The 27,247-nt window shown below is 40.3% G+C and overlaps 1 protein-coding gene across 4 annotated transcripts in view; it reads left to right on the top strand.

The window, feature by feature from the left end:
* The window catches only part of ERBB4 (erb-b2 receptor tyrosine kinase 4), a 583,385-nt gene that overhangs the window by 446,429 nt on the left and 109,709 nt on the right, over positions 1-27,247 (top strand). For 3 of the 4 annotated variants that reach the window (XM_064718298.1, XM_064718300.1, XM_064718301.1), the window contains 4 exons: positions 1,648-1,722; positions 19,510-19,642; positions 22,267-22,389; positions 24,201-24,299. In XM_064718298.1, coding sequence (XP_064574368.1) covers positions 1,648-1,722; positions 19,510-19,642; positions 22,267-22,389; positions 24,201-24,299 — 430 coding nt within the window. Of the gene's footprint in view, positions 1-1,484; positions 1,530-1,647; positions 1,723-19,509; positions 19,643-22,266; positions 22,390-24,200; positions 24,300-27,247 lie in introns of all 4 variants that reach the window. The other variant, XM_064718299.1, reaches the window with a different exon arrangement.

Below are 27,247 nucleotides of genomic sequence, written 5' to 3' on the forward strand. Positions count from 1 at the left end.
TGAATTCTCAAGTGCTGATGCCCAGGACAGATGAAATTCCAGGAGTTCTCTCTATTAAGTTTTTTATTTTTGTGTTTAAATCAACCCTTACATTTATGCAGTATCTGGATTTTTAACACATCTTTTTTATGCTGGAGGAAGCAGTCATTGAGGAAATTCTTCCAGTTTGTGTTTGCATGTCAGAGTAAATGTCTTATGTAAAAATAAGAATTCAAGTAAACAAACATGGGGTAAGGTTTACTTGGTCTGCTGTCCCTGATGAGCAGGTACAGGGAAATTGAATTCATTTTCTAATGGCAAAGTGATCCCAATTTAAATGCAGCAGAAGCTGAGGAGTGGCAAGTGATGGTGAAGCAGAAAGAAGATCTCGTGGGAGCTTATTTGAACTCTCAGATTTTTTGACATGCATATCCTTCCATCAAAGCCAACCTGAAAAAACAGCAAACTTTAAAAGAGTTGGGGATCACACCTTAAATTTAAAATGCCTCAACAGAAGTAAGTTGCAGTCTACTGATGTGTCAGATCACCTCTGCTGCCTGTAGCAGATGTACAGCCAAAGGGCCTGTTAATAAAATGGCTCTGAGATCTTGTTAAAGAATGGAAATAAATGGTTTGGTTTCCTTAAATGCTGAGGACCAGATACTCCCCATGGCTAGAATGCCTAGCTGGGTGTGCAGCACTGAAGGGGATCAAGTGCTTTTAGCCCCTAAAAGCTCAACTTCAATCTCTGAGAATCCTGACTGCTGTGCAGATATGTATTTGACTTGCTGTTTGAATGCAGGGGACCAAGAAACCAGTCCTGCTCTTCATGGGGGCAAGGGACATCTACACGTGGCACACATGTGTTCTGCAAACTCTTTTCCATGGCTGTGTTTTAGTGGTGCTGCACTTAGTCATTCCTTGGATTTCCAGTGCCTTTGGTGAGCATCTGCTCATTGTGCAGGTGGAGGAGTCTTGGCAGCATCTAAGGAAAGCAGAATAAAATGTCTGAATCAGCAGACACCATTTTGCTGTGGTTTTTGTTGCTTTTGTTGGAAGTTGATCCTCAAGCTTCCCTGTTAAAAAAGGATTTCTTCGGTTACCCTGGCTGGAAGCTTAGAACAAAACGAACAATTGCATCAATTACAGAAAGAAAAGCAAGTTTTGGATTGTGCTCCTGGAAATCTCGACTTGTAAATTAACAGCTTTTGTGCAGTAATCACTGGTTTGATGACTCATAAAAACACACAGGAAAAGCAGCCCTGTTGTCAGGACTCCCACTTACACAGGTGAAAGTGTTGTTTGAGCCAAGATGTGGCCTGCCTTGGAATGCTGTTGCTATTATTGTTCCTCTTGTCACAAGCTATAATTTTTTGGTGACATAGGTCTCTGTTAGCGAGAGAAGAGCTAGAATTAAGAACACAAAGGGGGATTCCTACTCATTGGGTGTGTAAATAACAGCTGTCTCTCTTTCTCTCCCTGTTTCCACTTTGGATTTGCTGCAGGTGCATAGGGCCCCACCTGGAGGACTGCATTGGGCTGATGGATAGGTACTGGCTGGCTGCTGGCTGCCTGTGTGTCTCCATCCTGCACGTGTGGACAAGGGCGCATGCGTGTGCATGTCCTGGGGCGTGGCAATGACGTGGTTTGTTCTGTAATTGCCTGCAGGTGTAGAGGCCCAGCTAGTCATGACTGCATTTTCTATCCATGGACACGGCAGTCCACTCTGCCCCAGCACGCTAGGTAACATCCCCACCCCATCCTCCACACCTGCCATGTCATAGCAGCCAGTTTGAACACACACACACCTTGTATTCTAGAAAATATGACTCCCTGCAGCCAAATTTGCTTTCTGTTTGAAAGCCATTTAGGTATTATGCTCATTTAAGCTGATTTTTAAAAGTGTTTTTATTTTTAGCTTAAATCGATAAGGATTCAATTCTGAAATTTTCCTGTATATATTCATTCTACAGATTGAATTTCAAAATTCAATTTTATTATATGGTAAAAATTCTGGTAAAATTGATGGTAAAAATCTGGAATGCAGTTATTTTCTCTTTATTGCGGTTTTTTGTTGTGTTTTGCTTAAGACAAAATTTAAGAGCAAGTGAGCCTCTTTCTTCCATATACCTTCCCTTGAAAACATAAATGTTATAGGAAAACAAAATTTCTTCCTTACTTCACATAAAACTGTTATTTGGTTTTTTTCATTTTTGGTTTAAAAGAAAAATTGTAACCTTGCAGCAGTTTTATTTTTCAGTAATGACAATTGAAACAAATTAATGTAGGCTGTATTCTGCATTCTTTTTCATGAAAGCCCCACATTGCTATTGAGTTTGTTCATTCTTAAATTCAAACTGGTTAATATGACTTCTAGGCTTTAGGATTACTCTCCTGAGCTAAGACTAGATGAAAAATGCATAAATTCAATCAAACCCACCTCATTAAGATTTTCAATCTGAGTTTTTTTCTTGTCTTTATCAAAAGGTTTTAAGGTTGCCTTTCCTTCCTAATTGTGTACATAATGTGAATATACCTCTTTCTAGCTTATGAGGGAGAACCTATTTGGACTTGAAAAACAGTGCACTATAAATGCTATCAGATGGTATATTTGTTTATTAAATCAGTATCAGTTCTGACTTAATTCATTAACCAATGAATAAGCAGCAGAAGATGAATTTTTCGATATTTTAATGTTTTGTTTTAATCTTTCTGATTTGGGATACGCATTTTGAGATATTTTTGTTGGGCCTCATTTTCAGATGGATTCATCCAAACAAAGCTGTCCCAGTTTTAAAGGCCCCAATTTCATCAACTTTACTCAGAACACAAATACAGAAAATGTGTTATTATTTCCTTAAGTTTAAGGGCCTTATCAAACTACAGAAATGAGAGGAATTGTTTTACTCTGTTCAGTGGTTTTACTCCTGCTCCATTCAGTCTCAAATGTTTCCTGTTTCCTTTGGATCTGATGGATATTTTTTTGTTTGTTTCAGCCTTGCTGAATTTATTCTAGGAAAACTACTGCACTGTGTTTAAATGTCAGTATGTATTCTTTCACTTTCAAGGCAAAGAAGGAAACTTCATACCTCTATAATAGATTTGTGAAATTGTGCTTTTTTTTTTTTTTTGTGAAAATGGTTCATTCTATTTGGACTAAAAATGGGCAAAACTGCACTGGCAAAGTGACACTTTTTGTTACAGTAAGGTTGTAAATCCAAAATGGTAGTGTTTAACTTCAGATAGAACCTTCTTCATGTCTTTTTAACAGCTGTGCACCCTCCTGAGTCTCATAAATCTTCAATTAATTAATAATCAGTCTGACCCTTACCTATTGACTTGAGTTTTTTCCATTGGTGTAAATTATCAGTGAGTAGAAGGGGACAGATTTTTCTGCTGAAAGTGAGAGCAGGGTTTTAACCCAAACAAGAAATTCCTCATCTTCTCCTATTTCCATTTTCATAGCAGTGTTGCTTTCCTTTCCAGTTTTTTAGTTTGCAAATTGTTTGTGCCATGATTCATTGACTTGAAGGCTTTTGTAAGAGTGTGGTAGAATAGCAAAGAATTCTTTCTGTCATGTTTAATCAAGATGAATCAGATGTGCATCACATGGCTTGTTTTCCAAATGAATGGTGAAACTTCAGTTTTTCTGCTTATCTTTAGTCCCTTCAAGTTTGTGGGAAAACAACCTTACTTTTGGCAGTGCATTTCTTTCTGTATGGTTTGGTTTTGCATTTTTTTTAAACCTTTAGATTCAATGGAGTTCTGTCCAAAAGAATATGTCCTCATGCAGCTTCCTGTATGGATTATTCCTGTAGGGCTTTGGTTTTGGTTCCACCTTCCATACCAGTCTTTCCTAGAAATTGTCAAACCAAAGATGGAAAGCAGAAGAAGGCTGGAATTTCCCAGGATGCCCAAAGGAGTTATCCATCCTCCTCCTTTCCTGCCTCTCATTACAATGCCACTCCTCCTTTTGCTGCCTCCTGGCAGTTACATTCAGTGTTTTTTGAGGTTGGAATAGCACACGGTATAACATTACAGCATATTCTGGAACAATCAGCAAAAAGATGATTATGTCTGCTCCCAAGATGGGTATAGCTGTTGCTTAAAAGAATGATTCAAAACTGTAAAAATGTTCTGCTGTTCATTAAGAAAATACTCTAGAGGGTCAGGAAAGGCTGGTTCTTTTCAAGTTCACCAGAAAAATTTGGCTTAGTGCAGTGACTTCAGTGAGACTATGGACAAAGCTTTTACCTAAAGTATGAAATTTAATTGGTTTATCCTTGCTAGGCTTCATTCACCTTAATAGTAGGAGAGATCATCAAAGGAGGAGTCAGGTTTCTGTTTTCTGGAGCATGTGAGATGGCACATCTAGAAATGTGATAGGAAAGAACCGGCAGCAGCACTGATGTTCCTGGTCCGAGTAAGCTGCTGTCTCTGTTTACGCCCCGAGAAAATTTCATTTACATTTCCCTTTTAACTAACAGAAACTAATTAGCCAGGCCCACTATTGTCAAGTGCTTCAATAGAATGTTGTGTAGATGTTAACTCTAATTACAATGCTGTTGCTAGTTTTGTATCCAAAAAGGATGTCCTTGCAACAAATCATCACTTCCTCAACAACAACAAAAAAAAAGAGCTGGTTTTATCTACTGCTTATGTGTACAAGAGCTAATTAACAGTAAACCCTGTGTAATGCAGGCAAATCCTTTCATAGCTGTTTTGTACCCTGTCACAGTATGACTTCAGCAGAATTTCACAGCAGCTCTCAGTAGTTGGTGGGGAAGGGAAACCACCTCTAATAAAATGCTTATGTTCATGGTTTTCACGGTGCTCAGTTCCATTGCTTGGAGGAAAGCACTCCATATGCTCTCTGCTTTTATAGAATAATTATATTATTCTGGAGGGGAAGAGGATCTCTGTATAAAATAAGAGGGAAAATAAGATCTGTGAGTACCTGTTAAGCTATGGTACTTGGTTGGTAAAAGATGCTGCTCTTGAGAGACTCTTAATATGGAGCTCTCTGAAGCTGTATCAGAACAGAGCAGTTGAAGAAACAGGTTTATTTTTAAAAAATCCAGACTAGAAAAAACAGTTTCAGATCCTCTGTGGGTGGCATAGATCATAGATGTCATCAAACAGGACAAATTCACAGAATCACAGACTGAGCTAGGTTGGAAAAGACCTTTGAGATCATCAAGTCCAACCTATGACCTAACACCACCTTATCAACTAAACCATGGCACCTTTTAAAATATTTTTTAAAACACTTCCAGGGACAGTGACTCCACTACCTCCCTAGGCAGCCCCTTCACCCTTTCTGTGAAGATCTTCCCGTGCCCAACCTAAACCTCCCCTGTGTCCTCCTGTCCCATTGCTGGATGCCTGGGAGAAGAGACTGACCCTCATCTGGCCACAACCTCCTTTGAGGCTCATGAAAGAGACTCATAGAGAAATCCCAGTTCTGTGAGTGACCTTGCCTCTTCTGAACTGGTTCTGAAGCCAGACCTTTGCTGAGGGTATTTTAATTCTTGCCATGGCATTTCCCTGCCTGGAGCTTTAGGAGGAGTACCTTTGGGGTACCCCTGGGACATGAATGAAAGTCACTGCAGTGATCTTGTGAGCTCCTCCGGTTTTTTCACACTTCCACATTTTAAGATTGGCCTTCTTGTGAAAGGGTGTAGGTGGGTATTCCTTCTTTCCTGTTGTACAGATAGAATCCTAGAATGGTTTGGGTTGTAAAGGACCTTAAAGCTCATCCAGTTCCAACCCTCCCTGCCACAGGCTGTGACCCTTCAACAACCTGAGGTTGCTCCAAGCCCCATCCAACCTGGCCTTGGGCTCTTCTAGGGATGGGGCAGCCACAGCTTCTCTGGGTGACCTGTGCCAGGGCCTCAGCACCCTCACAGGGAAGAATTTCTTCCTCATATCTGACCTAAATTTCCTCTCTTTCTGTTTGAGGTCTGACCACAGTTAATAAATGGCTCAATGTGTTAAAGCTTCTGTTCTGAACCGCCTTCAGAAAGGTTTGTCTGTGATCAGTGAGGGTTTGTGCTTTGTCTGCTTTACTCAGCAGGGTTGGCTGGCATGGACTCATGGTATGGAAGGACTTAGTAGGGTATGCTGCTGTAGAGAGAAATAAACTGGTAAGGTTGGGAGAGTGCAAGAACTGGAAGCAATTCTCACACAATGCTGTTTAAAATCTGTTCTATGGCTCCAGTGGTTTGAGGACCGTGTTGAGAAAGCGTAGGATAGAGCAAGGTGAGAAATCTGATGTTCCTAGAAGTTTGTTGTACAAGGAGTAGAAGGTGGACAATAAACTCCTGCAGGATCTTGATGCTGTTGATACTCATTGACCAAGTTTCCCAGCAGCTGTGCTTGTTTTTGATAAGAAAATTATTTGTTTGGAAAATTGACTAAATTATCTTTACTGAGACTATGAGCAGAAAAAATGGTGAGTGATGAAGGCCAAATGTGATGGGTCACTGCTGGAAAAGAAGAAGCAATAGGAAATGCAAATTAATAAATGGTTTGATAGAATTGTAAACAACACACAGTGCCATTGCAGAGATTATTGCTTTGGTTTCTCGTCACACTTGTGTTGTGGGTCTGTATTGATTTGGCTACACAAATAATACACAATGCAGAAATAAAATTTTTCCATGAAGAAGTGACCTTATTATAAAGCATCAGTATATATCTCACCACTCTCCAATGGGTTTCTCTCATGGCTGGAAATAAGGATTTAATCTAGATTTAATGTTGCTATAAATTAATTATCTATTATTAAATATACATTTGTAGAGCTTTAGAAATATGGAAGATGTAGCATTGTTTAAACCTCAGTGAATGGTTCCATAATAATTCATTAATATTTAATACATAATAAATCAGAACTAAAGCTTGTGGTCTTACTTCCAATCTACCTGTGCAATGTAGGATTGGTTACTCTTTCTTAGTTAGAAAAATTAACATGACAAATGTATTAGAGTTGAGAGCCCAGACTTAATTCTCTGCAATTTGGCTTACTCCTTGTGGCCTTACTCAGGTGTGAAGGAGCTGCAATTCCGGCATGAAGCAGGAAGCTCTTGGCTGGCATTCTTTGGAGCATTTTGCTTTTCATTGTCTGTATAACATGAGTTTTCTGGAATGATGGAGCATAGAACGTGTAATGCAGATGAAAATTTGCACATTGACATTACGTTTTTTGTTTGTTTTACCCACTGAAATGTATGTTTACTTCTCAGTTAAATTGCAGTGGCTTTTCCAGCATTGGATCAAAACTAGCAGATAACTTGTTAATAATGATAGTATAGTTGTCTGTCAGTCCTTTTCCAGGAATGGAAATACCATTTTCCAGTCCTTTGTAGGAATGGAAATACCAGTGTTGAATTTGATACTTCACTGGTGTGTAGCAAACAGTAAATGAGTTAAAGTAATTAAACAAGCTGTAGGTTTCAAGGAATTAACAAAGTCCTGACTTTGGTGCTGTGTGTGGAAAGTTGTACCTCAGCATTTATCGAAGGTGGAAGCATCACCACAAATACCAGCAATCATTCAGGAAGAGAGCATTAGGAAATCAAGCCATCAGACCAAATTACTTATTCTTACTATAATTTTTTTCCATGCTGTAAAGTAAAGTAACAGGCTGGGAAAATGTCATGTAAATTATCTGTACCTTTGGGTAGTAGTTTCAAAAAACTAAATTCTATTTCTAATGGGAAATGTGGGCTAATACTAAACTCATTCCCTATGCCATGGCCTCTCTTTGTTAGTTCAGCTTCCTTTGCATTTCTTTGCTGTAAAGTAGAGATATTTTGCCTCTTTTCTCCCGGGTTACAGTGGTAGTGGAGAGAGTTGAACAAGAATGTAGACCCTGCACCTTCATAGAGACTGACTGTTTTCCCAGGAATGTGTGTTACAGGGATTTTAGGGAAGAGCCACTGGAAATAGTGCCTTGTGTCTTGGAATGAAGTTTAGGAACTCAAACAGCTAAAGCTTTTTTTGGCTGAAAGTGAAGGTAGATTCTCCTCTAGAAGTACACGGGTAAGAAGACAGAGTTTGGTTAAGGATGGCACCAAGTCCAGCAGACTGAAAAGGAGAGTTGGGTGACTGTCAGGCATAAAATGGGTGAAATTTGAGAGACATTCAGAGCAGCCAAGTGCCAGTGCATTTCTAATGAAGGTTATTAATCCCCGAAATAATTTTCTGTGGTGTTGTTCTCTTCTTTAGCACTAGACTTGTGAAATCAAGACTGGGAATTTTTTCCTGCAAGCAAGATGAATTTGTGCTGAGCTTGGGGGCAGAGGGTGGTGTGGATCCTCCTGCCATAGGACAGGACATTTCAGTGTCTGTGACAATAATTTCCAGCTGTGATCAGCTCATGATCTAAGCTACAAAGTCCTTTAACTTTTGAGTCAGAGTACTGAGTTGGACAGAGACAAGCAAATCCAGCTGCTGAATCCTGGGCTGTGGCTCCTGTCAGCTGTAGGTGAGGCACAGAGTTCCACATGACTTTACACAAGATTTCTGTTCTGTTCACACATACTTGCTCATTAGTAGTTAGGTCAGGTAAAATTCTGAGTTTTCAGACTGTCCTTTGCTAGGAGAGATGAGAAACTCATTCAAATCTTATCTGTACTTTTGTCAAAAAGCTTCATGCCTTTTTTTTTTCCAATCTGATGTAAATTTTTAATGACACCATTTTCACTTGCTGGTGAACAAGATCTTTTGCAGACATATTGGCTGTTTCATCAATAGAAGATAATGTTGAAAATCATTTCTGTAGTTATCCGAGATTGAACAAATGATAAAACAGGCAAGGAAAGATTATGGGATAATGTGAGGAGCAGGTGCTGGCTAGTTGTGATTGAGCTTTTCTTTGGCAGAGAACTGTGAGGAGGTAACTCTGTATTTGCCTGTTGTGTACATTTCTCAGCAGAGCTGGTAGTGTTTCTCTTACTAGAGAGTAGTGGCATTTATGTAGAAATCTGAGAACAAATACAAGCTCATCCTCAGGACAAGGGCCAAGCTTTGGTTAAACATGGTCCAGTCATGATGTAATCCCTGATTTGTCAATGATAGAAAGTTTTCTAGTAATGCCTAAAGGAAAACTGTCTGAAATGCAATCAACCTTTTTAATGAAAAGTATGAACTTTTTCCTCATGCAATTTGTCTTGGACTCCCAGTACTCTCCTGTGACATAGCATGTCCTTTGGAAACACAGGATTTCAAAGCAATACACCAGTGTTGGGCACCTCTTAAAATGCTCACCTGGATTTTTATTACATGTTCTTATTGTGTTCACTGTCCCATTTTAACTCAGAGTTCTCTACTTGTAAATCAAATTATGTTTAGATGTGTCACTGAAATTGGGTAGTACTGATATGTCTTAGAAGGAACAGAAGCTATAAAGCACCATAACATGGGTGAAAAGAAGTAGTGACAGCAGAGAAGTAGAAGGAAGCAAAAGGATGGAAGATGTAGTTTTATTATTGCCATTTCTTTTGCTCAAGTTAATCCTGCAATGTTAGAATCTGTAGTCCTGATGTCAATATAGGTCATGCTGAAGAGGAGGCAAGACACTGTAATCTCTGCTTTTGGTGGTAAAGTTTGTTAATCTGAAAATGGATCAGAAAATAATGCTGAGAACATGGACCAGGGTATGCAGATCCTGTAGGCTGGTTGGTCAGAAGCAAAGGAACTGCACTGATGTGGTAGACTGGAGGGAAGATGTGTAATTCCAGAATTACATATGTAATTCAGCAGCATGGCAGCGGCTAAACCCATCTCCTCCAAGGTCCCAGCAGGCTGGAATCAGCCATGGGATATTTTCAGTTCATGCCAGAGGTGTCTGTATCCATGGGCATTGCTCTGCTTGAGTGAATAGCCTTCCTTAAAAAAATATGTGCAAATTTCAGAAGTAAATCACATCTTTCCTGCCCCTAATGGACTAATGAAGGGAAAAAATGAAAAGGTAAAAAGTATTCCTGCATTAAAATGGACCACTAGTTGTTAATATGCATAGTCTCAATCGCAGCAGGGATAATAGGCAAAGAACAGATTGAGGAGATAATATCCTTGCTTTAAAAGTGTCCCATCTCCCATAGATATGCATTCCCCTCCCTCGTGGCAGGGATGTCCTCTGCATGTGAATAACTTGGTGAAGTTCAGAGCTGTCTCACTTCAGCTCTGGGTGAGTTCCCTCTACTTCCAGTTCCTGGATCAACCAGTGGATCAGGGCTGTGTATTCCAAACTTGGGGATGTTTGAGTCACCTTCAATCAATGGGTTTTTAAAATAGGGGAGCAGTTTCCAGGAAACTTCCATTGAGAAGAAAGGTATCACTAAGAAAGCAAGCCAAAACCTGCAGCTGTATCAGTATGGTTGGATATACTCTCTCAAGGTTTCATCAGCCTTTTTATGCTGCTGATTACTTAAATACTTCAAATATATTTACTTTTGAAGTGGAATGAGAAGCAGTCCCTCTCTCCCTCATGACAAAGGCAGGGGGAAAAAAAGGTATTGAAGCCTTCTCTCTCCTTATTGTTTTTTTTTTAAATTATTATTATTTTCTTGATTTCTAATGAGCTTCAGACTCTATGAGACCTAAAAGGCACAAAAACTCAGCAGGATCCATTACCTGCCAGAGTATTGGTACTTAGGTTTGGGGATTTGGTGGAATGGGGAAAGGAAGGGGGTTGTGACCGGAAGAGGAAAGAGATTTTTAAGCTGGATCAGCATTTCCCCAGATGCTTGGCCTGTTTTGCTCTGGAATTTTAGCAGCTGTCAGAAGACGAGTTTCTTTAACATTTAAAAGCTGCACAGATAAAGCAGTAAATTCTGGAATGTTCTATCATACAGAAATTTGGGAGGAGGAAGAGGTGTTTTACTAAATTATCATTTTTCTCAATGTGAGCTATACTTTACTACAAAACATTCCTAATAGAAGAGCAGTTAGAGAGTTGGGGTTGGTCTTAGCAGTACCCTCACCATGAGCTGCTTTCCTGACCCAGTCCCATCTGTGACTGGAGGTGTGGGAGGCTGCTGTGTGCACAAGCACAGCCCCATGGTCAGCAGAGCTGAGATGATGGTCAAAAAGGGGCCAAGGTTTCCCTTGGCTCCTTTACAGCCCCTGGAGTGGATGGGATTCCTTTGGCTGGCTGTGGATACGGAGGAGAGCAGGGACAGTGAGTGAGTTTGGAGCTTCTGTGCTCAGCTTTTCTTCTTAGGATGGCCTTTGGGGAAATGCTGGCAGTGGGATGATGGCTAGAGTTTAGAGGAGTTACAAGATACTCCAGAGTTTCTCTCTGCTTCAGTTGGTAACATAAGTATGGCAGAGAAGTTATTAACATAGAATAACTTTTTGGTTTCTGCATTAACATAGAGAAACCCTTTTGGGCATAGTATCATATAGAAGGTGATCCTTTATAAACCTGTGTCAGGAACAGGATCTCAGTTTTATATAAGCTTCTTCCCCAGTAAGCAAATGGGGTTTTCTAATGATTGATGTAATTTGTGTAGGATGTTTAGACAGTCTGCTATTCCAGTAAAATAATAGTGATAAATCCAAAAGCAGCATCAGGCATACTCAAAGAAATTCCTTATACTCTGCTCTTTATCTGCCTTCAATTTTCCTCCATATTTATGAGCACTGGCTGCATTTCTTTCCTGCTATGCTCCACAAAGTTAAATTCTGCATATTTAGAACTCAAGTGATGAGTAGCTGAAATCTGTGTTGAAGCTAACAGCATCATGGCCATTGCTAGTGTTCTAATAAATGTCTCAAATGCTCTATTTATATAAACATGCCAGTGCAGAGCGAAGTGTGACTGTTTTGATTTAGGCTTTGAAGGAAAGATTTTTATCTGTGGGTGTGCATGAATGTACATAATACATGAAAGATAAGGATGCATATTTTCAAACACATCCTCCTACAAATCCTCCATGCACTCTCATCTCAAGCATAGGTCCAAAAGATGCTTTAATGCCACCACTGGTTAAAAAAACCTCAGCTGAAAGCCACATGAGCTCTTATTATGGAAGAAATTATTGGATATGACAAGAAACTTAAAGATGGGAACACAGTGTGGTAGTTCTGTTCTCACCTGTTTATCATGTCCCATTTTGTTATGATAGAATCAGAGAATGGTTTGGGTTGGAAGGGACCTCAAAGCTCATCTTGTTGCACCCCTGCCATGGGCAGGCACACCTTCCACTGTCCCTCCCACTGCTCCAAGCCCCATCCAGCCTGGCCTTGGACACCTTCAGTGATCCAGGGGCAGCCACAGCTTCTCTGGGCACCGTGTGCCAGGGCCTCACCACTCTCACAGGGAAAAAATTATTCCATATATATTATCTCAATTTCCCCTCTTTCAATTTTGAGTTTTCAATTTCCCCTCTTTCTTCTGCCAATGTCCAATGCTGAACCTTAGTCTGACTGTTCCCTTCTCTGCAGGAGTTTGTTCCCCTTGAAGAGGTGCTTGGGCAGAGATTGGGGCTCTTTTCAATGTACAGAATTATTTTTCATAAAGGAGAATCATAAAGTCATAAGGAATTCAGAGAAAGTAATCTGGTTCAGAATGTCAGACTTGGTCCCCAAGTTCTGTCTTTGGAGTCTCTCTACTGTGAAATACTACTGGAGCTTGAGAAAGCAAATGCTTGCTGTCCCAAATACTCAAGGCTGGAACAGGAAGCAGTCCAGTGTTCTCAACCACTTAAACAAAATATCTGCTCTGTGCTCCTTAAATCTTCTGAATGAGTACTTCCAGGAAAGTCTGGCATTCCAAAAAATCAGGCACTTGTAAAAAGAAAGATAAATGCATTTTCTGAAGAAAGATGTTGATTTGGAAAATAAAGTCAAAATGAAGGACATGAGGTAGAGAAACCTTCTTGCAGCCCCTTAGAGGTAGACAATCCACCTGTGCAGTCTACAGGCACACTCACGTGTGGGTTTGGATGTTTCTTCTGTTGAATAGATCAATTTCAGCAAACTTAAGTGAATTACAAGCACTTGTCACTAGTGGGATTAAAAAAGGGTTTAAAAAAATAACAAAAGGAAGAGAACAATATTAAAACAGTTTTTCTCCTGATAGTTATTTAAAATACTCCTGAACATTCCTTCATGATCTTTATTCTTTGTATTTGTAAAAACCTATTGCAGAGTAGAATGTTCCAGTTTTGAGCTTGTCTTGGTTTGAAAAGACAGGTGTCTGCTAAGTAAGGCAGGAGCCTCTCTTTCCCTCTGAATTATTGTAATTTTGAAAGGGGCTCTCAGGCAAAGATATGGGAGTAGGAATAACAGTTCTTTATTAGGGAAATTAAAATAATAATGCAGTAAAACAAAAAAAATGGTGACAGAGTCAGAATAGGACCTGATCCCCTGTGTGTCAGGGAGGTGGCACAGCCCCATGCCATGGTGGCTCAGCCCTCCTGCAGTGCCAGCTGTGGCTCTGCTGCAGCAGGGATCCTGCACAAGGGGGGAGTTTTCCTCTGCAGCTCCAGGGCTGCTGGGGATGGGCCTGGGCTCCCTCTGGGAATGCAGGGGAGGAGAAAGCTGCTCCTCTGGGAATGCAGTGGGCAAAGGCTGCTGTGCTGTTCCAAACCTCAGATTGTATCCAGGTAGGAATGCTTGGCTCCTCCCCTGGGCAGAGCATCTTCCAATGGGATGATGGAATTTTATCAGCCATGCAGGGACACTCACTGGCCATGAACAGAAGAGATCTCCTGGAGGGAAGATTTGTTGTGGGAGAGATAAAGAAAACTGCCCCATGAACAGAAGAGAACTGCCCCACCTCTGACAGATGGGAAATAAAGTACACAGCCCCAGGCACATCTTGTAACCTAAGACAGAGCTGCAGTGTGGATTGTCCATATGACCCAGCTCCCACTGGATGTTTTGGTACAGATTTGATTTGGGTTCAAATCAAATTCATTTGGATTTAATGTGTTTCTCAAGCAATGTTACAGGCCCTGCCATGGCTTGTGCTGCTCCCTGGTGCTCCTGGATTCACTGTCCATTTGGATGTGACAGTGAATGAACAGCAAACAGTGCCACAAAGCAGGCCATGTTTCTATTGGAGAAAAGTGTGTTTTCTGAATGAATAATTTCATGTGCACAGGCATGATGAGGCACTGACTGCCACTGGTTGCAGAGCAGCAGGCTGAGTTGATTGTTTCTAACAGGAATTCTTTATGCAGGGAGAAACTCCTGGAGCTAATGCTGCTAGTTTTGATTTCAGAGCAGTCCATCAGTATCCATGGTCATTACAGCTCCAGTTTCCTTTATTTAATGCAAAATATTATTGCTTGCAAAGAAAATGGGAAATATGACAAATTTATAAAGCAGATTGCTCTTTTACTTGCTGAACTGGCTTCACCTGTGAGTTCAGTCTAGTGGATTTAACTGGCTTTGTGTCACAGATAAATCAATCTACATTACATGGGGCCTGACTTGGCATATTTTAAAAAGAATGCTAATCTGTTTATTAAAAGCACAGGCCTCAAAACAGAGTCACTGTGCAAGCTCTTAACAATAGCATTCCTTTTTGAAGTTGAGGCAGAAAAGAAAAATCTCAGCCCATAAATGGCAGAGGTGCAAGAGAATTATTGGGACTTTTTAGTTTTAAAGCAGGAGAAGTCCATAAAAAGCCTTGATATTGATGCTGTAATCCCTGAGATTTCAGTAGTTATTCCTAGTCAGATGTATTAACAGGGAGTTAATATTGAGAGTTCTTAGTAATTTAGAGTGAAAATGTAACAGAGAGGTAGTTCTAAATTATGCCATTCAGATTTAAAACCATTTTTAAAGAAATCCATTGTGCACTGTGTGTGGTAATAAAAATGCCACAGATTTTGAATCAATACATATTAATGTGTAGAGTGTTAGGCTGTAATAATTTTTAAAGCTCTACTTAATGTTTCTTTCTTTATCCTCATTTACTTTGCTGAGTGAAATGGGGACCCCTACATTCTTAATGAGATGTGAGTAGAACATACCTTTACAGGCATTGATACAAGAACCAGTGTGGGTAAGAAAAAAACAGTTTTGTCAACAGGTGCATATTTGTCCCCATGAGCCTTGGCCAAAGTGAAAGCTGTGTCTGCTTTTTAGTGGTGTTTAACTGCTGAGACACTGAGACTAACACCTGAGACTGCAACCCTCAGGTGATTTTCCATATTGAAAAGTTGTGGCTAGTTGACAGTTTGCCCATCTCTGGATTAAATGCGGAATTGGTAGCAATTGTGTAACTGTGAGATCAGCTGTGAGTTAAAATTTGTGTTTACTCCTGATAAAAACTCCCAATCTGCACATAAATAGGGCCATTTATCAGTATTCAAACACTCTCCGATTAGGAGGGGAGAGGGGAGGGTGCCTTGTTCTTGAAAAAGAATCTAAAGCAAAGCAGTCCTGGTGAGAATAACATCAGATTAATCCTGGGAGTGAACACCAGGAACTCTGGACCTTGTGGCTGTGGAACTTAGCACAGCAGAGAGAGGCTGGTGAAACATCCACAAATTTGCTTCCCAGCCCAGTTGTTTATCTTGTGTATTTTAAATATTAAGATTATCACTACAGGATTAGTAGAATCCATCAGATCTCTGAAAGGACAGCTCCAAAGTTGGCTGAACCCCCCCTGATGGAAGGGGTGAGGAATGCAGAGTGTGGGAAGCATCCATCAGGAGAAAATAATGCCTTGGTAAAACAAGGATTTGTGAGAAGGAACTGCTCAGCAAACACTCAAGGTTGTAATGAATCCTGTTTGGATATACAGATAAAAACTCCAAGCAGGAGAAAGCTGATACAGGAACTTGGAGCCTTCTAAGAGCTTGGCTTCAAAGCTCAGTTTCTTTACATCTCAGACCAGGGGGGTCAGTGCCAAGGATGAGAAGCAGGTGGTGTTTGTCAGCTTTACTCCATGGGCCACAGCTCCATTTCCTCTCCCCTTCCTGCTGCACTCTGCAGTCAAGAGTGTGAGACCAACCCTGTACTCATCTAAATCAGCAATCAGGCTTTAATACCTGATCTCAGGGCACTGTGGGAGTTGCAGGTGTCCTGATCTTTTGGGGTGGATGGAATGGTGTAAGCCCTGCTGCTGAGCATCCTTGTTCATCTTGGAATACTAACTTTGAACTCAGTGTCAGCTTTGGTGTGTGGAAGTGGGCGTTAGGTGTTTCTAAATGTGAAAACACAGGATACCCTTTAGAAAAGAAATACATGTATATTATTCATTTCTCCTAAGAGAATACTGGAATCTTTCTTTCAACTTTTAGCCACAGATAGACAGTTTCTGGTTTAAGAGGCAGGATTTTCATGTTATGGATTTTTTTTTTTCCTCCCACAGCCTCCCCAGCTGATGCCTTTTCCACTTATTAATTGGTATTCTGTCCTCAGTTGAGGGAAGGATGTGGGATAGCAAATTAATTATGTGGGGTTGAACTATGATTCAGGGCCATGTTTCTTGGACTGCTAAGCCTGTTTTGATGAGCATGAAAATCCAGAAACACCTAGCAGAGATTGTTTCCATTCTCTGGAGTAGATTTCCAGTGTGTAAAGGGAAGCAGTGGCTGTACAGGAGTTTCCTGTTGGTGGGTTAGTGGTGGAGCTCTAAGAAATGTGAGCCAGGATTGACTTTTGGCTGTCCATTAATTATGCTGGACAGCAGGACTGACATGGAACTTTAGCTTTTCTGAGCCTTTTCAGTCTTCCATGCTTTTAAAAATTACTTTAGCATGATGGGGGACTTTGATAGTGCCTTTTTTGTTTTTTCATCAGCATTGCTCATGGAATTAGTTCTAAGTGGGCAGTAGTCTTTGGGGAGCAAATGTCAGGAATTGCAGTCATGTAGGTGGCTGTGGGACAGTAATGTAACAAAAGTAACTGGATTAAACCCTTAATGCCACTAGAGAAAAGGAGATTTGTGTGCCCAGCTGCCTGTGAAGCCAAACAGTTTGTTAGGTGCGTATGCAAAAAGGGATTGAATTAAAAAAAAAAAAAAAAAAGGGAGAAAGTTTTGTGACTTCAGCAGCAGCTCTGGTCAGTGCCACCATGCAGGGAGCTCTGAACAACCCCAGCAATGGCCCAGCAGAAAGGTAAACAGCTTAATGGAATTCATCAGGGTATTACAGGTAAGGCTTTGCAAGCATGAAAATAAGCAGAGAACTGAGGCAGGAGAACTGATATTAGCAGAATGATATTAGCAGAACAGAGAGAAAAAGCAAAGTCAACCCAACAAACACATGTGAAAATAACCCCAGTGGTGGGGTGGCACCCTGAAAACTGGGCTTAGGAAGTAATCCGGTTGTGGTTGAAAGCAGTGTGAAGTGATAACAGGGAGCTGTGGCTGCAGAGACTTGGCATCTGGTCCTGGAGCAAATAAAGCTGAGTTGTTGACTTTGGGGCTTAGCTCAGCAGCAGAGAGAGGAGAAGCTGCTGGGTATGTGACCACATCCAAGGCTGGGGTGTTTGTGACTTACAGGATTTAATGCAAGGGTAGTGGATTTGGGAGTCAAGGCAATTGATCACTATTAGAGTGGAAAATACATTTTTTAATGTGTTCCACTGATTTATTTAGCATTTAAATATATTCATTTATTGCACATTGTACTATCCCTTTCACGCTTCTTTTTTAAGCTTGCTTAAAAAATGTTTAGGTGGTACCTCCTAAAAATTCAGGTATAATATAGCATATTTCACATTAGCAACTAAAATGCTTGTTTGGTGAAGTCATTGAAAATTATTTCCTTTTTTTCAGTTACCTACTAAAAATGAGGACATTCTTTCAAAGTCAGTGAGAGTTCACATGAGGAATCATAAAGATCCATTTTGAACCCCCCTTGTACTCTATAACAATAGAAGAGCTACAAACTTTATTTTATTTTCTTCATTACTTATTATGTCCCCTTTAGAGCCATTTCTTTATTATAGTCTATCATGTAAATAATATTTGGACTACTTTTAGAGTACACAGTACTATAAAACTCCAATTACTTACTTTGACAACTGTTATGTTAGTTATTAATATGCACTTTAAAGCTGAGAGTTCTCCTGCCTGTTTAGTCACTCTGTGGTTTGGTGGTGTTTGTTCAAAATTATATGGCTGCTCATACAGCATAAAAATGAATTTTAAAAATTCCTCTGCTCAAGAGTATTATGCAGTACAAGCTCCATAGGAGGCTTTTGGTGGCCAGTGTTTTTCATAATTGCCTGTTAAAGAATTTCTTGCAATGTAGAAAGACATGTTAACAAAGAGGGGCATTGTTTGGGGTGGATATGCCAGATTCTTTAGCTCTGCACTCAAAATCACAGAGTAACCACTGGGGTTAGAAAGCACAGTGTGTTTTAAGGAGGAGGAAGAGGTGGTGGTACTGGACTTATGTTCCCTAAACACCATAACTCATTTCCCAGCCTGACAACATTCCCTTTCCTTTATTTGCAAGCTTAGAGTTTCCATCAGGAAGTCTGTAAACTGCAATAGACCTTTGTGGCAATGTGTTTACCCTGGGAAAGCGTGGATATAAATAAATTTAAATACTGGATGTGGGAGTGTGAGGCTTTCTCAGTGGTAACGTAGACCCACCTTCATGCACCATACCAGGTGAGATGGCACTGCTTCAGGAAAGGTTGTAAAAAGTAGAATAAAGAAAGGATTGTATAAAACAATTTAGTATTTCTGAGGGAGACTCTAAAATTTTCCATAGCTGTGTGGTACATTTTTATTAATAGGCTGTAATGTACCTTTCATCATCACTCAGCTGTAACTGAGGGAGGCTTTTAGAGCACAGCAGTGACATTTCCACAGTCCTGACAACAGTTAATCTATGTCCTGGGCTTACCGGGCAATGGTTTCAGCACCATTGTACTCTGCAGTTGTCATGCTGTGGTTTTACCCATCTTTTCAGCTGCTCTGCGGCCACCTTTGGAGGGATGTTAAATGCTCTGAGTGTGTTCATGTTGGCAAGTTGTTGGTATGCTGTGAAAATGCCCAATTTGAGGTACTGCTATGAGTTTTTCTCTGGAGGGAGCCTGATTTCTCCATTGCCTGTGTAGGTGATCTCCACATCTTGCCTGTGAAGTTCCCTCTCACTTCCTGCTTGCTCAAAAAGGCACATTGTGTTTCTGGTCTGGGAATTTTTCATGGGCTTGTTTTCCCCTGAATGCAGGAGCCCATGAGTTGATTTGGGTGGAACCAAAGCCAGCACAGGCAGATCTCTCACAGGACCCTGCAGATACCTGTGTCCTCATTTTGCCATTGCAGATTTGCACTTGCCATCAAAGTGCATGTTGTGTTTCCTTGTCCACACGACTCCTCACATGTGCATGGGGGTTTGTAAACAAAAATGGAATTGGCATAATGATGAAAAACAAACAAATTCCTACCATGTGTCAATGTGTTTGCCCTGACTTCCCATCTGGGCTGGAATTCATAAGGCAGTTAATGAGCTTTCCACGTGACTGTGTTTTATGTACCCAAGCATTCTTTGATCTCTCACCCCTAGCTGTGGAAGTAAAGTCTCTGATTCTGATTGCCAGAACCCCCCTGATTGCTGCTGGAGTCATTGGTGGCCTCTTCATCATCGTCATCATGGGCCTGACGTTCGCCGTGTACGTGCGGCGCAAAAGTATCAAGAAGAAGAGAGCCTTGAGAAGGTTCCTGGAGACTGAGGTGAGCCTGGGCTGCTCCTCACAGGCTGTCTGGGGAGGTATCAAGGCTGCTCTGCTTTCATATTAGACATGTTCAGGTCTTCCCTTAGCTGCAGAAATCCTTCTGCTTACTTGTGCAGACTAAACTGGTTCAAGGTGCTGGTTTACCGCACAAGTACAGATTCATGGCTTCTGAAGACCAGGAAAAGTTTCCTACCTGATTTCTCAACTCCCATCCTGCTCTGCACTGAACTTCTATCCCAGTTCATCAGTACATTTAGCAGCTCTCATGCTTAACTATTACAGAGTTTCATTCTGGCCATATTTAGGTTGACTTTTAAGGGTAAAGTAAGTTCCTTCAGCAAGTTTTGGTACAAACTTCACACTTAAAGGCAGATGTTGTAACTTACTGTTGTTCCCAGTGCCTGCAATACCTTTGTAGTCCAGATTTTATCAAAATCTGCAGTCAAATTTTATCAAAATCTGGACTACAGATTTTGTAGTTTCAGATTTTGTAGTGCAGATTTTGTCAAAGCCTGTAATAATGATCAGTAGCAATAATGTATATTATCAAGCCAAGATACTCCACAGAGCTTAACCAATTGAAGTTCGCAGTTCTACTGGCAAAAGTATGTAGCAGAGCTATAGCAGAGTGCTGTCATGGCTCCATCCTGCTCTTTGAAGTGTCTTTAGTGAAAGGGGCAATCCAGGAAGTATATTTAAATATAACATTAAATGTACATCTATCAGCTGCTGCAGTGGTGATTACTGCAATCTCCTCAGTCCAATATTTGAGACACTTTGCAAATGATGGTGTTTTTTAAATTAGGGTGCCCCTTTGTGAGATATTAAAGCTTGGAAATGCTGTTAGCTAGTGACTCTTTGATAAGGCATTATTAACAGTGCTGTTTTCTCTTCTGTTCCAAGGCTTCTGCTCCCACTCAACTCCACTGTAGAGCCTGGGAGTAAATGTTTTTTGCATCCCCAGTCTGTTTGCACAAGTATCTCCATGTTTGGCTAGAATTTGTGTTGCTTGTTAAATACTGTTCAACTATATAGAAAGCTTGACAATACTCAATGGCTTTAGATGAATAAATCTTGCCGCTGTATCAGCTCATACTTAAGCATAAATTATTTTAAGCAGGTGGTTCTCCTTGCATTGGCTTTGAAGTCCAGATTTCATTTTTCATTTGGTCTGATAAAAGCTATGGCTGACTAGTCCTGAGGGACCAGGGCCCTCCTACTGAACATGTGAGGAAGCTGCTGTCTTGGCTGAGAAACTAAGATAAATCAGGAGCATCCTGAAATAAACACACAAGCAATTAGCTTTGGTTGAAGTCTCTCTTTCTAACTGGGGGCTGTAACAGAACTTACTCTTCCTGTAGATCATTCTCCATCAAACCGTACAAGCCTGGTTTTAGATCCCCACAACACATCCCCACCTCTCCCTGCCATTCCTGTGTTGGTGGACTGTGGCACAGAACCTCTCTTCATCCTTCACAAAATGAAAATACAGAAGTGTGCTGCCAGTATGCCTAATTTTCTTTTACAGTAAACCTGTATACTGTATAGATACTGAACATCTAAAGTGGGAAGGAGGAAAGAAATCACTCGTTACTCTTTGGTTTTGTTATCTTTCCTTACTCGTTAATTGCCAGGTACTGGTATTTTTACCTGAACAAAACTAATTAGTTTGGTCAACTAATTAAGTAGTTCATGGTGCCCAAAGAGCTATAGAAGTAGATCTCAAACTGCAGAGCATGGTGCATTTAGCCTTGTAAACAGGCTTTGAAGTGCTGCATTGTTTTCAAACCAATTTGAGTAGGAGAAGCTCTGAATTATTTTCCTCATCCTGTGAAGGAACAAAATGTTTTTCATGTGTTGTATTGAGTATTGTGCTCTACGTGTATTTTTAATTTAGTTTTAAAGAAGCATTTCTTTTCTGGCAGAGATGGTATGAGATCTAAGAGCATTTTTAACTGAATGTGCCATTGTGGCTCATTTACAAAGTTTCTTGGGACATCTTGAGCAAATTGTTTAATTGCAGTAAATTAGTGGCTGTTATAAATTAGTTGTCTGCTCTAAGGTGTTTTCTCCCTAAAGCTGTCGTCCTGTGTGGTAAAACAGAAGTTCAGAAAAATCATCCCTTCTTCAAAACAGAATAAGAATGTGATGAGCCGTTTAGTCCAGGCCATTAAAAAGAAATATGGCCAACTTAAAAGACACTAAAATGGGCAAAAATGGGATGTGGTACACTGATAATAAATGCTGTATTTCTGTCATGTAGAAAATATTTATACTGCCTCCATTATCAAAAGTCCTTGGATGTGTTACTCTGACACCAATTCAATTTGCAGTTCATAATTCCATCATGCAGTTTCTGGTGGAAATTACTGCGTTTGAGTGAGGACTTGCTTTATCAGGTCTTGTTGTATTGCACTACCACACACGGTTCTTACAAGGTTCTCTTGGTTTTGTGGCATTGCTTGTTTGCTTTCAAAGATGAAAAATCCCTCCAAGATTTAGCAGGGCAGAGGTCAATAGATCTCCACCACTGTCTTATCCCAGAATTTTCTTGGGTTTGTTGCAGACAGTATAAACTTCTGATGGGTCTCCATGTTGAGCAGTGTTTGGTTTTCCTTGCAGCTGGTGGAACCCTTGACACCGAGCGGCACGGCGCCCAACCAAGCCCAGCTCCGCATCCTGAAGGAGACGGAGCTAAAGAGAGTCAAGGTCCTGGGCTCTGGAGCCTTTGGAACAGTGTACAAGGTGAGAGCCTTCCCCACACAGCCCTGAGTGCCCTCTTTTACCTCTGGAGCAGGCAACTTCTGCATTGCAGCAGAGCAGCCCATCCCAGAGGTGGTTCCTGAGCCCTGCAGAGCCAGGACACTGGAACTGTGTGCAAAGAACTCATCTATTGTATTTGCAGGGAATGTCCCAACAAAGGAATTATGCATCTGACTCCATGTTCTCAGAAGGCTAATTTATTACTTTATGATACTATATTATATTAAAGAATGCTATACTATACTAAAGAATACAGAAAAGATACTTACAGAATGCTAAAAAGATAATAATGAAAACTCGTGACTCTTTCCAGAGTCCTGGCACATCTTGGCCCTGATTGGCCAAAGAGTGAAAATAACTCACCCCAGAATCCAATGGAACAATCACCTGTGGGTAAACAATCCCCAAACACATTCCACACGAGCACAACACAGGAGAAGCAAATGAGATAAGAATTGTTTCCCTTTTCTCTGAGGCTTCTCAGTTTTCCAGGACAAAAATCCTGGGTGAAGAGATTTTTCAGAGAATGTGAATGCAACACTCATCCTCAGCATCAAATGATGACATGCAAATATTATTTCTTGGTGAGCAAAGACATGTCAGCCCCAGTCATTTTTATGTGCAAAAGGGCTACAAAGGCTGGACTGTCCTGCTGGCAAAGTGCAGCACCAAGGTTTGCCCTTCTGTTTTTACCTAAGAGCATCTTTTATCATATTCCATCTTTTGGAAATGTGGATAAATGCTGTCTTTCATTTCACAAGTGTCACCTGGGTCTTGCAACAGCAATAACACCTAGTAAAAACAATGCCATTACCTAAACTGTAGCACTTTTTGTTTCTTCCATTTAAACAGAAAAATTATTTATATCAGGGCACTCTTTAACAGCTGGGATGTAAGAGTGGAACCCACAATGGAAAAAGTACTTCAATTAAGGAAGTATTTATTTTTTAAGATCTGTTGTTCATGTCCAGATCTCAGAGGGATGAAGTAGGGTTTTAGGGGGCAAGTCAAAGCAATTCCCCAACCCTCTGGGAGCAGCCCAAGCCTGCCAAATCACGGTGATAAGTCAGAGCATCTGCATCTGTCCTCAAGAGGGGAGAAAAGGAAGGAAGCACAGAGCAGGTGGCTATAGCTACAAGGTGATGGAAATAGATTTATATACTTAGATGATAATAAAGTGATAGAGGTTGACAAAAACACAGCAGTAGTCAAGAGTGAAGGAAAAGTAGCCCAAAACAGTTGGTGAATTTTAATTTAAATTTTCTTTTTAGCCACCTAAGTTTTTGATCGTCAGGTATTAATTAATTAGACAAACAGCCCATAAATTTTTCACTCTAAATATATTATTCTCAGGGTGTTCTGTTCCTTCATGATGTTATGATCTGGTGATAATCTGTTTTGAGAGTTTACTGATGGCTTCAAATTTGGGCATCAGAATCCAGACAGAAAATACAAATTTTTGTTTAATTATATCCAAACCAGTATCAGAATTTTCTCAGTCACTAGAAAATGTGCATCATGCCATGCTGCCAGTGCTCTTTAGAAACCCTTTTGTGGACAAGAAAATCAAGGATATTTACTGATAGAAAATGTTTCATTTTATATCAGAGTTTAGTTTTGATGTAAGAAGTAGTTTTACAGAATTTTTTTTTATTTTGTAACTTTGTGCATTTTCCTTTTTGAGTCCCACAACTGATCTGCATAATATGACAGAATTTGTCAAAAAGAACTGTAACTCTGAATCAAGTGTTTCTGATAGTTGTCTAATTAGTCTTCTTTTTTTCTTTTTCTAGGGAATCTGGGTCCCTGAAGGAGAAACAGTAAAGATTCCTGTGGCCATTAAGATCCTTAATGAAACCACTGGTCCAAAAGCCAACGTGGAATTTATGGATGTAAGTAAGACACAAGCAGTATTTTTGGATTTTGGCAGGGGTGGTGTCTTTCTGTAGCCCACAGAGGTTTTAAAGACTAATTCCTGCCAGTTTTATTTCTTTATATTTAATTGTACACAATACCTGGCAGGGTTGGGTTTTCCACTGCATGTGCCCCAAGATACTTGGAGTTTTCTAATAATTTAGTATAAGACTGAAAGTCCTCTGTATCATGGGCCAGATATTGTATCTTTCTGTGGCATAAAAGCCATGGAAGAGAGAGAAGGAGTTGCAGGGGCTGATCTTCCCTTGCATGCAGGTCTGTATTGGTGTAGAACTCCCAGGCACAGAAATTCAGCTCAGTTTTCGCCCACTTTGGTTTTCCAAGACTCTGGGAGCTGGCAGCAGCAGCAAAGCATAACAGGGAGAAGGGGAAAATTAAAATATTCCGGATTTAAAAGTCCTTTTGCTTTATTAATCTGAAATACCATGGATGAGAGGTCAAGATGGTAATTTCCATGAATGTTCTATGATCACAGAGGCTTTGCACTCAGTTTTCAGCTCTGTGTCAAGATCAAGGCTTACTGACACCATGAATCTTTATGTCTTATTCAGTGACAATTTTTTGACAAGTCATAGAAATTTGCACTCTTTTTGTAGGTCCCTCTTGTGAACTTAAAAATTGCATGTGACTTTTAAGTCTTGCTGATCTGTTCAGTGTGTAGGCCTAATTTGTTAGCATTAATGAGACTGTAAGCCACAAGGAGAAGGTACTCCCATTATTGTATAGTCTATTCTTCCACCTGGAAGTGAACAGATATGTGTAGTTATGGATTTTTGTGTTTCAGACAGCTGTTTCATGTCTGAATTCTCAGGCAGTTGAAGGAAGGCTGTGTAGAGGAAGGGATTTCCTGTGTTTTTTACAGCACTACACATTTATGTTGGTTAGATCATTTCCAACCTTGATGATTCTGTCATTCTGTGGTTCTATTGCATTCAGTAATCATTTTGCACAAATACTAAATTAAAAAGGCAGTTTTGGCACTGTTTAAAAGGAATTATTTGCACTAAAGGGATAACAAGTATTAGATATTTTTGCTTAATGGACAAAGAGTCTTGCTAATAATAGAGCTGCTCAAAGAGAGAAGAGGTGAACTGGATGTCAGTGGTCAGTCCGTGATACAGACTCCAGCCTAAAGGTATTGTTATCACTATGTGGAACTGAGCAATTTGTACCAGCTCAGGATCTGACCCCTGATCTGACAGAGAAATAGCAGTAATATCTCCTCCTCTGATACTGATTAACCTTGAAGCAAAGAAAACATGAGGTCCTTGGTAGAAGGCAGAGTTGCTTGTGTGAGGTTTCACAGCTCAGCTTAGGTCAGATTAGTTCACTGGACCATTCTTGCCCCCAGTGTTTGCATCAGAACATCTGATAAATGGCTCAGAAATGAAGAGGCTTTTGGGAACTCTGGAGATTTTTGGCTGTACAGTTACAGTAGGAAAGGTTTCTCTTGAAATTAATAGTTTCTCCTGAGTCTCTGACCCAGTGGCTGCAAGATGAGAGAAAAGTTTAAGTTGTTTTGAGTTCTTGAGGTTAAAAATAACCCTTAAGTTGTTTTTAATCATCATAAAAAAGAATTAGACTTCATCATTAGTTGATACAAGTGGCAATAAGGAGAAATAATATGTTTTCTATCAGTGCTGCTTTTGATATATGTGCAGTGGTTTGTAATTCTTTTCTGTACTGCATTGATGAAGATGATTAAATTTCATTCTTGTGAAATAATTGCTCATCCAATTATAGAGAGGTTCTTGCCATCCTTCCCTCCTAAACCAGTTGTTTAGTTCCTGAAACAATACATTTCAAAGAGAATGACTTAAGCATTATTTATTGTTTTAATGCAACTACTCCTCCCTGTCCCAAAAAAGACACAGTTTTAAACAGTTAAAAAATGTAAGCTAAAATTTAAATTATCAGGACATAACTTAAATATCTTTCCCTGAAATGTAAGAGTGGAAAAAAAAGCGTTTTAGTCATTGTCATTTCAAGACTTGACTCAGTATAAAACTGGGTACTGTTTACTCATTTTATAAGGAAATATTCAAATGTACATCTGAAAGCAGAATGCATTAGTTGTACTTCAGTAAAAAGATTTTTGTTGGTTAAAAGCATTTGTGTCATATTTTGAAAGGTATATAGGTGCCTAAAGGCCACTGTGAGCAAGGTGGGGTTAATGCTTTCTTAAAAAGGGTCTGCCAGTGTTGGTAGTGAATGGGAAGAGGAGGTTAGTGGGAAGGTGTCATTACATGAGTCACACCCTTGGCTTTGTAGGTGTGCTTTTGTCACCAGTTACTTCTTCCTGAGTTAGGAAAGGCCTTGTACCTGTAAGCAAAAGTTAGCATTCCTCTTGGAAAGGCTCTGGAGAGTGGAAAGACTTTGGTAAGCAGCAGTTTGTGTGCAGAGGGAGTACTTGGATCACTTCAGTGGATGTGGATGTTAGTGGCACTGCCCATCCGATAGACCTGCTGAAAACTTCTGATGCTGGCAGAATGTGAGTCTAAAAGGGCTCTGGGAGCTCCTGAAATTCTGCTGCACATTATGCTGAAGGAGTAAAGCAAAACAATTCATTCCTGGGCTGTCATTTCAGCAGCCTGCAGCCCTGCTAATGGAGCAGTAATGACTGTAAGGATATAATATCTGATGGCAGCTCTGCTGCTCTGGCCAAGCACCTCCCATCAGGAGATGATGAATTGGCCATCATCCAAAAGCACAGCCCTTATTTTGGATTTTTCTTGAGGGAGCCACAGCAGAGTCTCTTTTCCATGTTTTCTCCACCCATTTACAGGTAACCCTTTCCCTTTGCTCCCTGTGTTTGTCCCTGGATTTATCACTGCAGTAGGTCTGTGTCTGCTGCAGCAATACAAGAATCTGCTAAGTAGCCTGGACCAGGACAGAGCCAGACTGC

Source organism: Zonotrichia leucophrys, chromosome 7, assembly GCF_028769735.1.
Source record: "Zonotrichia leucophrys gambelii isolate GWCS_2022_RI chromosome 7, RI_Zleu_2.0, whole genome shotgun sequence".
Taxonomy (NCBI): Eukaryota; Metazoa; Chordata; class Aves; order Passeriformes; family Passerellidae; genus Zonotrichia; species Zonotrichia leucophrys.